The sequence below is a fragment of the Coregonus lavaretus genome, assembly GCF_964263955.1.
Source record: "Coregonus lavaretus genome assembly, chromosome: 3".
Lineage (NCBI taxonomy): Eukaryota > Metazoa > Chordata > Actinopteri > Salmoniformes > Salmonidae > Coregonus > Coregonus lavaretus.
In genome coordinates this window covers 53,507,828-53,519,991 of record NC_139990.1, presented here as the reverse complement: position 1 = coordinate 53,519,991, position 12,164 = coordinate 53,507,828, and the positions used below count along the sequence as shown (strand labels likewise).

Genomic DNA, 12,164 nt, shown 5'->3' with positions numbered 1-12,164 from the left:
ATTATGGTCACAAGGACCAGCCGATGTAGGACTAATTAAGGGGGTAGCTCCAGTACAAGTGATTCCTCGATCCGATCATAGACCATACCAAAAGCAATACCCTATGAAACCAGAAGCAATAAAAGGGATAACACCTACATTTGAGCATTTACTTAAGGGAGGGGTGATAATTCCTGGAGATGAGGCACAATGCAACTCTCCAGTATTTCCTGTTAAAAAGGCGGCACCTAGCGCCGACTGGAGGATGGTCATGGACTTGCAGGGGGTTAATAGAAATATAATTCCCAGAGCTCAATGTGTACCAGATCCACATACATTGCTGAACCAATTGAAACCAGAGAACTCCTATTTTACAGTGATAGATTTAGCTAATGCTTTCTTTAGTATCCCAGTTCATCCGGATAGTCAGGGGTGGTTTGGCTTTACTTTTCAGGGAAGGAAATGGACTTACGCTAGGATGCCTCAAGGCTACTCGGAAAGTCTTACAATCTTTGCTCAGGCTATAACTAGGAATTTGGGAAAGTTTGAACCTAGGGAAGGAAGCCAAATGTTAGTTTATGTAGATGATATTCTATTGGCTAATCCCACTCAGGAGGGATGTAAGAGGGATACAATCCAATTGTTAACCTTCCTGGCAGAACAGGGACACACAGTGAGCAAAAATAAACTTCAACTTTGGCTGAGCGAGGTCATTTACCTAGGACACACTATAACTCAGGAGGGGGGAATGTTAAACTCATCCAGGAAAACTGCTATACTTGAAGCGCCAAAACCGTTAAACAAAAAACAAATGATGAGCTTTTTGGTAATGATAAACTGCTGTAAAGCTTGGGTACTCCATTATGTACTGCATACAGGTAAATTAAGTGATCTTATCTATGGGAAGGCAATGGCAGCCCATGGTAAAATCATTTGGAACTCTAAGGAGGCATACATACATCAGGGATGTTATCCAAATGGTAGAGAGTAAAGAGGGATATGACATTGGTCGTGATTTAAAGATGAGGTTTTTTTTTTTGGTGGGCTATTAGATATAACTGGGTTAATCATGAACATAGAGGTTTTTATTCTTTGTTGCTAGGCAGAAGACTTAGGTGACCTAAATATGGACTTGTCATGTCCAACAATCAGTCTTCAGGTCAAGCCCGGGAGAGCCTGGGTAGAACAGAGTTTGAACTAAACATAAGTGTTTTTACAAGATAAGAGATTGATGATTGGATTACTAATTGATTCTGAACTGGATGAAAGTTGAATTTAGCTGCCATAAAAGACAAAGGAAGTGGGAGGAGCAATAAAGAAGCAAAAGACAATCTCAAAAATGAAAGGCATGGCAATTGGATGATAAATTACCTAAGGGATTGTTTAGGTAGGTGGTAATATTGACACATGGGCAAATCATGTGTCAAAAGGGGAGAGATATGATTAAATAATAAATATATACGAAGGAGAGGACAAAATACTTTTAAAAAACAAAAAACAAAAAACAATAGAAATTGAGAGCTGAACATGTATGTGTGAAGATAGTTTATTAACCACACCCGTATGTCAGAGGTTTTGTGCCCCACAGGTGAACTAAAGGAGAAGGTGACCCACTCTATCTAACCAGGAGACTGGGTGTGGATCCAGTCCCTAAAGAAGAAAAACTGGAAGCAGGCCTGTTGGGAAGGGCCCTATCAAGTCCTATTAGATCCACCTGGGTGCATGTCACACACTGCAAAACGGTAAACCCAGTTACACCTGATGAACAAACACAGAGTTAGGAGAAAGAACCGATCACCACTAGGGCTCGGGGGTTGGCTCCTTAACGAAGATTCCCTTACCCTGTCTGATCATCCCTGTGTGAGTTCGATAGAAGGTAAAGCAATGGGTTGGCCTCTGGCGTCTGACATGTTCTCAGGGCGAGGGTGGGGATTCACAGGTCTCCCGACGGTAGGTAGCTGTCTGATTGTGGGGGCCATATTCCTAACACACTCAAACCCTCCTGATCAGTCAGAAGTAGTAGTTAACCTAACACAAGTTGATAAAATAATACCTGAGCACAGTCTACGAAGGCATAGGAGACAGCTAGACGTAGGGGAAGTACTAGGGACTTTAGGGAAGGACATCACCATATGTATGTCACCATGTACATCCTGGGACTATGTAGTTGCTCATACCGAGGGGGGGGGGGGGGGGGGGGGGGGGGGGATATGTCAATCTCCATACACAGTTTAGGGACAGGTGTAGTATTGTGAAAGTAGGGAATTACCAGAAATGGCAGTGCGACCCATAGAAGGGTAGGTACTGTCTGAAAGTCTGAAGTACGCAAAAACAGGTTACAGACCTGACAAGTGAGCTATCCTCTTCAACTGGGGCACCCTATAGAGTAAACCTCTCTGAGGGAGGTAGTGAGACAGTGCAAACTATAGACCTGAAGAAAGTAGGACAGGTGGAGACGGGGTGTAGGAATCTTGACCGGTGGTTGGAATGGATTTAGTATACGGCAAGAAATGTCTAAAGAGGACTGTTATGCCTGTGGGAAAGCCAAACCAAGGCCGCCTCCGTTTGAAGTCTCAGGGGATTCTAATTGTTTTTATAGGACTAGTAAGAAAGGATACAGGGTAGGGCATCTTAGCTCCTGCTCCCACACAGAGAATATCACAACTAAAAAAGACCATGACTAATCTTTCCTCTTTGTTGCAGCCAGAGGATTTTAGGAACCAAAACCAGGCCCGTGCTGACATCTGATGGTTGTGTGGTGATAACTGATTGTGAACTCACCTACATATGTAAACAATCAAACGTGTCAGAGACTGGTGAGTTGTCACGTAGAAAGTGGGACCTCCTCCCGGGATCCTTTGATGAAAGGATATATATATTAATGGGATAGGAGTACCTCGAGGGGTTCCAGAACAATTCAAAGCTAGAAATCAGATCGCAGCTGAGTTTGAATCAAGTCTTTTTTGGTGGTCAACAATGAATAAAAACGTAGATTGGATAAATTATAAAGATTTATAAACCACACTCGTGATGCAATAAAGAGATTAGCTGAGCAGACAGCGGCAACTAGCTTAATGACATGGCAGAATAGAATATCTTTAGATATGCTTTTGGCTGAACGGGGCGGAGTTTGTGTTCTGTTTGGATATATGTGCTGTACTTTCATCCTCAAAATAACATAGCACCGGACGGGTCCGTGACAAAAGAGCTTCAGGGAGTAACCACGTTGACGAACGAACTGGCTGAGAACTCTGGTATTGATAGCTCCATAAATGGTTGGTTTGATAACATATTTGGTAAATGGAAAACTATTGTTGTAACTATTCTGGATGAAGTTATAGCTTCTATGGGTATACTTGTTCTTTGTGGATGTTGTCTTATTTCCAGTGTCTGAGGTTTGGTGAGAAAGGAGATGGAGAAGGTGGTTTCCCAACAGATGGTGAGATACGGCCCAATCCTGGACTCCAACCTAGGAATGGAGGATATGACCTACCAGGCTTGGTGGAGTGACACTAGAGGGTGTCTAAAGGGGGCCAAAATGTACTTCTCTGTTTGTGTTTTATGTTTTAATAATCGTATGTTTTGTGTTCTATTAATCCTGTGTTTTATGCTTTATTAATTAAGTTAACCATTGTGAATGTTTGTCTTTCCTTATGTGATGGTTGAAGTTCCTTGGTGACTGGTAACAATTTGCAAGTTGGGTATGGATGGACTGAGGGTTTTTATTTTTAGTATCATTATGGCCTATTAATAAAAGTGTGATTTTTTTTGTTTGTATTGTATTATAATGACTGACACCCTGTGTTTTCTTATTTTGAATCACACCCAGTGGGTGTGAAAAGGGGGATTATGGGGGATTTATTATTCTCATAATTGATGGGATGACTAACTTAGAAAGAATGCATTCTAGACTGGGCTGATGTAGGTTGTGTCACCTGGCAAGCTGTGATTGATGTGAAGAGCTGTTTTAGGGGTTAAGATAAGATCATCATTTGTGTCTCCAAATACTAGACTATACTGTTTCTTTGTGATCTGTGAACCATCCTTGGACGTAGGAATTGTGTCTAGGGGAGCTGGCTCTTCTCACCATGACAGGTTGTTATGATAAACGTATGCCTGGCAACAGGAATGCGCTAAGGGGCTGGGACTAGCCTGTGCGCCAACGGATTGGCTGAGTAAGTCTAAACCACGCTCAGCGTCGTGTTGACCTCTTTTGTTCCTAATACCAGATTTGAATTGACGCAACTTTGACACTACATTTGACGATGGTCACCCACCCAACGTGTAACTTTTTTATAAAGACATCAACGATGAGAGTAAACAATTGTTTTCTAAGCAAAACGTTCACGGACAGAAGGGAAAATAGCTTCACTTACCTTCTTCGATTCAAACCAAACACAGTAACCGGAAGACCGCTGTTTGCACTTTCTTTGCATAGGTGAAACATGACCAATCAGATAACGACCTCTCCTTCTTCTTCAATGAGGTTTAACGGCGGTTGGCATCCAATTTGTTGCATTACCGCCACCTACTAGACTGGAGTACAACTCCCTTATCTTATCTTTTCTTGAAAAATAAAATAAAACAAAGCATATAAATATCCTACCATCTAACACTACACTCACAACTTCAAAACTACTACTACTAATTAACCCCACCCTTCTCCACTATTTAAATATACTCACTCCTACCTCATGCCCTCAACCTGAAATGATGGGACATCACCACTTAACACTCCCTGTAACTCTTCTGCTGTCAAGTCTCGCACACCCAAATATCTCTCTGCAGCTGCCACCACAAACTCAATTTTCTTCGATTTGCGTTCCATCCCTGCAGTACAATTAATAACCATTGCTATAAAACGCTAAAAACCCAATCTTACTGAAACATATATAGCTTGCTTGCCTATCCCACTGTACTGGTATATATCTCCTACTCTACTCTCCTACTCTCACCACATTGATGTCTCTTATTCCACTTAAAAGAAAACATGCACAAAACCACACAGGTGTGTCATCTTTCCTGGACTTTTAATATTGTAGCCTACTCATCACCAGGACAGAGAGTCGGGCATCTTCTGTACATCACCGTTCCCTTCTTTAAAAAAAAACAAGAGCAAATGAAAAATACAATAAAATAAAAAAAGGTGTTAAATAACACGTAAACGAAGCAACAAACAAATACAAAACAAGACTATAACAATCTAACCAGTCTAATAATGCTTATGACCGGACTCAAGGGTAGCTAAAGATAGTGTTACAGTTTTCCTTAATTGGGTGAAAGGCAAATTCCTTCCGAAGACTGCAAAAAAATTAACACACCCTCCTTGAAAATAACACGTTTTTCATTCATGTTCTCTCTCACCAGGAAGATGCAGCTTTGCACATATTTTGTCCCTTTCCTTGTCTCCATTATAATCTGACAATTTCCATACCATTTTTTGTTCCACATACTGAATTTTATTTCTTGTTCCATTTGTCACAAGACAAATCAAAAAAGAGAATTAAGTTCTAATCATAGCTCTCATTGGCTGATAACAATCATCCAATCCAGAGTGCCAAAAACAAAACCATACAAGTTCACATACAGTTCATATCAAATAACTGAAATAAAAGGCTTAGAAAATAAACAATACATACAGTGGGGAAAAAAAGTATTTAGTCAGCCACCAATTGTGCAAGTTCTCCCACTTAAAAAGATGAGAGAGGCCTGTACTTTTCATCATAGGTACACGTCAACTATGACAGACAAATTGAGATTTTTCCCCCCAGAAAATCACATTGTAGGATTTTTAATGAATTTATTTGCAAATTATGGTGGAAAATAAGTATTTGGTCACCTACAAACAAGCAAGATTTCTGGCTCTCACAGACCTGTAACTTCTTCTTTAAGAGGCTCCTCTGTCCTCCATTCGTTACCTGTATTAATGGCACCTGTTTGAACTTGTTATCAGTATAAAAGACACCTGTCCACAACCTCAAACAGTCACACTCCACTATGGCCAAGACCAAAGAGCTGTCAAAGGACACCAGAAACAAAATTGTAGACCTGCACCAGGCTGGGAAGACTGAATCTGCAATAGGTAAGCAGCTTGGTTTGTAGAAATCAACTGTGGGAGCAATTATTAGGAAATGGAAGACATACAAGACCACTGATAATCTCCCTCGATCTGGGGCTCCACGCAAGATCTCACCCCGTGGGGTCAAAATGATCACAAGAACGGTGAGCAAAAATCCCAGAACCACACGGGGGGACCTAGTGAATGACCTGCAGAGAGCTGGGACCAAAGTAACAAAGCCTACCATCAGTAACACACTACGCCGCCAGGGACTCAAATCCTGCAGTGCCAGACGTGTCCCCCTGCTTAAGCCAGTACATGTCCAGGCCCGTCTGAAGTTTGCTAGAGTGCATTTGGATGATCCAGAAGAGGATTGGGAGAATGTCATATGGTCATATGGTCTTGTTTGGAGGACAAAGAATGCTGAGTTGCATCCAAAGAACACCATACCTACTGTGAAGCATGGGGGTGGAAACATCATGCTTTGGGGCTGTTTTTCTGCAAAGGGACCAGGACGTCTGATCCGTGTAAAGGAAAGAATGAATGGGGCCATGTATCGTGAGATTTTGAGTGAAAACCTCCTTCCATCAGCAAGGGCATTGAAGATGAAACGTGGCTGGGTCTTTCAGCATGACAATGATCCCAAACACAACGCCCGGGCAACGAAGGAGTGGCTTCGTAAGAAGCATTTCAAGGTCCTGGAGTGGCCTAGCCAGTCTCCAGATCTTAACCCCATAGAAAATCTTTGGAGGGAGTTGAAAGTCTGTGTTGCCCAGCGACAGCCCCAAAACATCACTGCTCTAGAGATCTGCATGGAGGAATGGGCCAAAATACCAGCAACAGTGTGTGAAAACCTTGTGAAGACTTACAGAAAACGTTTGACCTGTGTCATTGCCAACAAAGGGTATATAACAAAGTATTGAGAAACTTTTGTTATTGACCAAATACTTATTTTCCACCATAATTTGCAAATAAATTCATTAAAAATCCTACAATTTTCTGGATTTTTTTCCCTCATTTTGTCTGTCATAGTTGACGTGTACCTATGATGAAAATTACAGGCCTCTCTCATCTTTTTAAGTGGGAGAACTTGCACAATTGGTGGCTGACTAAATACTTTTTTCCCCCACTGTAGTGTGTTATGTTATCCACTCAAAATGGCTACAGAGACAGAAGTCTGATAACAAACAAGTTAAATCCTTCATTTGTAACTAAATCAATTTAAACAGACATGAAATGTGTCAAATGTGTTGCTTTGCTTTATATGTGCTCCATAAGCCTCACAATAGGAAACTATACACAACAGGATTGTTAGGTGTAGGCCTGGGAGTTCACAAAGGCAGAAGAACCGAAGGCAGACGAGCAGAGAAACAAATACAACAGCAACCGATAAAGAACCATGTAACAGGTCGTGTAAATGAACATGCACAAATATATACTTAGGGCTTTTAGTTAATAACCAGACACGTAGCTTAAAAGCCTGCCATATATTATGTTCACTCATCATTACCACCATGACATAAAAAACGTCTGACAAACTAGCATCACTTTTTCTTTTTCCCCCTATTCCGTCAATTTGATTTTGCACATTGAGGCGGACTGAGCCTTGTCTCCTGTTTTTAATGGCAATATTTGATTGTCACTTTTTGGGGTATAAAGCACATGCTGGTTCCAACCCCAGTAGTTATCATCCCTACTTTTATTGGTAATTCCAAAAACGACAGTGCAACAAAAGTCTCTATGTGTCTGGTTGTCGACTGCACTCATACGTCGATAGTGGACGAAGACAGGATGCAACTGAATCGTTGAGCTGATATAACGTGTAGTTGTAGTGCATTCTAGAGACAGCTGGCTTGGTCACGTGTAGCGTTTGAAATATAGTGATACATAACTGAATAAAATACACTCAATATTGAAACAGTGTATATACAGGCACGATCATATCAACTTCAACGGGCTCTTATATAACTTCCTCCTTTATGGCCTTTTTCATGTAACTCCCCATCTCTCTTCTAACCCCTTAACATCTTACTACCACATACCCCTCTCTATCTTTCCCCCCTTCTCTACATAGCCATGGTGGTGAGGTGCTGATGCCCTAGCAGGCCTTTGCGCACCCCTCCCGCTCCGGGGTGTCCCCCTCCATTGCCGTGACCACAGTACTCCTGGAGGTTCTGCCGTAGAGTGACCAGGGCGGACCCCAGGCAGGCACGGTTAGGGGCCAGGATGCCCCCCGGCAGCTGGATGAGGACGGTGGCCACCCCGGCCATGCCGTCGTCCGTGGGCTCCAGGGTGATGGGCCCCACTTTGAAGGTGGAGTAGGAGAAGCCCAAGAGCTGGGACAGGAAGGGGTCGGAGCGGCAGAAGTGCTGGTACCCACTGTGGGAGGACGGGTGGTGGTGGTGCGAGGCTGTGGTGTTGGCGGTGGTGGGGACATAGTGGTGGGTGTTGAGGTAATGCAGGGGCAGGTGCTGCCCACTGTTGCCCCCTCCGCCCAAGGTAAGGTGGTGGTGGTGGATGGTGGGGCCGGAGCCTGGCTCGTGTTTGTAGGAGACGGCTCCAGCTCTCCCCCTCTGGCCAACTACAATGCCCCCCAGCTTGCCTGTGCGTGCATGGGCCAGGGACACGGCACTGCCCCCCACCCCTCCGCCCCCTGTGGAGGGCAGGTAGATGAGCTGGGGCTCCTCTGGCTCCAAATAGACAGTGAGCTTGGCGAAGGGCCTGGACGCCATCTTGGTCATTTCCTGGATATGACGCCTCTGCTCTCGGCGGAAGTCCATGAACTGCTTAATCTTCCAGAGGAGGACACAGACGGAGAGGAAGAGGAAGAAGCAGGAGAAGAAAACAGAGAAGAAGACGAACAGGTCGATGTGGGCCTGGTCCTGGCGGAGGAAGAGCAGGCCCTGGGACTCGCCCTGTCTCTCGTTGGTGCCTACCCCGCGCAGGGCGATGTAGAAGCGGCTGGACTTCAGGGAATGGACCTCATGGGGGAAGGTGATGACCACGCGGTCACGGACACCTCGAACGATCAGCACCGTCTGGGGCTTCCACACCGTGATGTAAGAGATCAGCCCCTCCGTCCTGGCCTCCCGTACCTCCCTCTCTGCCCCCTGGGGCTTGGCGTGGAGCTGCAGGGGGGTGTTGAGGAGCATGGGCCCACCCAGACTGGATGAGGAGTTGGCATACACCTTCATAGGTGATGGAGGCGTCTCCTTATCCCCCCCGCTCACCCCACCTCGGGCCGCTGACTCGTCCTCGATCTTGATGGCGTGGATGCCTGTGTGGCGGTCCACTTCTACAATAAAGGTGTCGTGGGAGTTGGACACGTACACCTCCACCTCCCCGAAGGTCACGTCGATGGTGACCCGGATGTCCACGTTGGTGAACTTTGGCTGGGCAGCGAAGAAGACGGTGCGTCCCTTGGGCAGATTGCGGATGGTGGGGTCGTGGAAGCAGTTTGTCTGGGAGGTGGGGTCGAAGCAGCACTCATTGTCCACGTTGAACTGCCGGTAGCACTGGCGCCCGTTTACCGGTGTGCCGTTGAAGGAGTCTTTGCACTTGGCGCACTGCGAGGAGGATTCCAGAGAGGGAGAAGAAACAAGAAATACAAGTGCATTTAAGTACTGTGCTTATTGCCCGTATATGGATGTGGTCTTTACAACCAGGAAATTCAAGGTATCCTTATTCAGTTCTCCCTCTGCTGTATCAGTATACCTGCTTGTAAACTGAGCCTAGTGACTGCACCAGTCCTATCCATACCTGTGTTCTGTAGCAGTCCTTCCTGTCGCTCTGCGGGCTGCTGAGGCAGGAAGAGGTCTCTGTGTTGTTCTGACAGGGGCAGCCTGTGCCGTCATGTTCATTACACGTGTCAGCATGGCCGTTACACTGACACCTGCAGGTGGGAGGAACAAATAGCATTTCAGCTTTCTGTGGGATTCAGCCCTCCAAAGTGATTTTTACAGAATCACCCCTTCATCAAGAACACTCTTCTGAAGTGCAGTCTGGAAAACTCAAGAATCAGATGGGTGTGAACACCACAATATTGCTCCATGTCCCTTTCATCAATTTCATCCTTTAATTACAAGTGAATTAGATGTGGCTAGAGGTTAATTTTAAAGGAATCACTACTCACTTGTCACACTTCCCCTGCAGTAGGAAGTAGCCGCTAAGGCAGCTCTCACACTTGTCCCCCACGCTGTTGTTCTGGCAGCTCACACAAACCGCTGCGTCCTCTGTAGGACCCTCCGACACCCACTGAACAATCTGATAAAGGGAAGGAGAGGGAGTTCAACAAAAGAAATGCAGTTAAATGACATCCAAGATGGTATTCCTGTTCCTACACAGTGAGTTTCTAGCTAGCACATAAATCCTGATATGACCACAAAAGATGCTGTTGATCAGATCCAAAGTAATCCATTAATAAACTCAAAGCAAGATAGAGAGAACATATAAATGAACAAAAACAGACAGTGAGCCACTTACGCTGTCTTGGTCCAGAGGGTGGTCTTGGGGGTGGTCTACCGCCCTCTTGTGTTCGTCCCGGGACAGACACACAGCGCTGTTCCCCCTGCAGAACTCCCGACAGGGGCGGCACGTCCCCCCACCCACCGCCGACCCCACATACAGGGGCTTACACTTCTCACAGTGATCACCCTGGAACAGGAGAGAGAGGCACAAACCGCAATCATCAGTATATGATGCACTGAGTGAACTGAGAATCTGACCTGGGATCAGCACCAGTGTGTCACTAGTGTTTTGGCACTCAAGAAACACATTGGGCTGTGACATGCATAATCTTACAGTTGATGTGCTGAAATACTGTGTGTGTGTGTGTGTGTATACAGTACATTCAAGGGTTTTTCTTTATTTTTTACTATTTTCTACGTTGTAGAATAATAGTGAAGACATCAAAACTATGAAATAACACATATGGAATCATGTAGTAACCAAAAAAGTATTAAACAAATCAAAATATATTTTATATTTCAGATTCTTCAAAGTAGCCACCCTTTGCCTTGATGACAGCTTTGCACACTCTTGGCATTCTCTCAACCAGCTTCACCTGGAACACTTTTCCAACAGTCTTGAAGGAGTTCCCACATATGCTGAGCACTTGTTGGCTGCTTTTCCTTCACGCTGCGGTCCAACTCATCCAAAATCCTCTCAATTGGGTTGAGGTCGGGTGATTGTGGAGGTCAGGTTATCTGACGCAGCACTCCATCACTCTCCTTTTTGGTCAAATAGCCCTTATACAGCCTGGACGTGTGTTGGGTCATTGTCCTGTTGAAAAACAAATGATAGTCCCACTAAGCCCAAACCAGATGGGATGGCGTATCGCTGCATAATGCTGTGGTAGCCATGCTGGTTAATTGTGCCTTGAATTCTAAATAAATCACAGACAGTTTCACCAGCAAAGCACCCCCACACCACCTCCTCCATGCTTCACAGTGGGAACCACACATGCAGAGATATCCGTTCACCAACTTGGAACCAAAAATCTCATCAGACCAAAGGACAGATTTCCACCGGTCTAATGTCCATTGCTCGTGTTTCTTGGCCCAAGCAAGTATCTTCTTCTTATTGGTGTCCTTTAGCAGTGGTTTCTTTGAAGCAATTAGACCATGAAGGCCTGATTCACGCAGTCTCATCTGAACAGTTGATTTTGAGATGTGTCTGTTACTTGAACTCTGTAAAGCATTTATTTGGGCTGCAATGTCTGAGGCTGGTAACTCTAATGAACTTATCCTCTGCAGCAGAGGTAACTCTGGGACTTTCTTTCCTGTGGCCAGTTTCATCATAGCGCTTGATGGTTTTTGCGACTGCACTTGAAGAAACTTTCAAAGTTCTTGAAATTTTCCGGATTGACTGACCTTCATGTCTTAAAGTAATGATGGACTGTCGTTTCTCTTTGCTTATTTGAGCTGTTCTTGCCATAATATGGACTTGGTCTTTTATCAAATAGGGCTATCTTCTGTATACCCACCCCTACCTTGTCACAACACAACTGATTGGCTCAAACGCATTAAGGAAAGAAATTCCACAAATTAACTTTTAACCAAGGCACACCTGTTAATTAACATGAAGTTGGTTGAGAGAATGCCAAGAGTGTGCAAAGCTGTCATCAAGG

The 12,164-nt window shown here is 44.6% G+C and overlaps 1 protein-coding gene across 1 annotated transcript in view; it reads right to left on the bottom strand.

Annotated features, from left to right (window-relative positions):
• Positions 1–4,990: 4,990 nt before the first annotated feature.
• LOC311121636 (multiple epidermal growth factor-like domains protein 8) overlaps positions 4,991–12,164 on the bottom strand; it is a 30,486-nt gene continuing 23,312 nt past the window's right edge. The window contains exons 40-43 of the mRNA XM_084157983.1: positions 10,520–10,690; positions 10,170–10,300; positions 9,797–9,929; positions 4,991–9,603 (exon numbers count right to left, since the gene is read on the bottom strand). Of these exons, the coding sequence (XP_084014109.1) occupies positions 8,104–9,603; positions 9,797–9,929; positions 10,170–10,300; positions 10,520–10,690 (1,935 nt within the window). The 3' untranslated portion in view covers positions 4,991–8,103. The remainder of the gene's footprint in view (positions 9,604–9,796; positions 9,930–10,169; positions 10,301–10,519; positions 10,691–12,164) is intronic.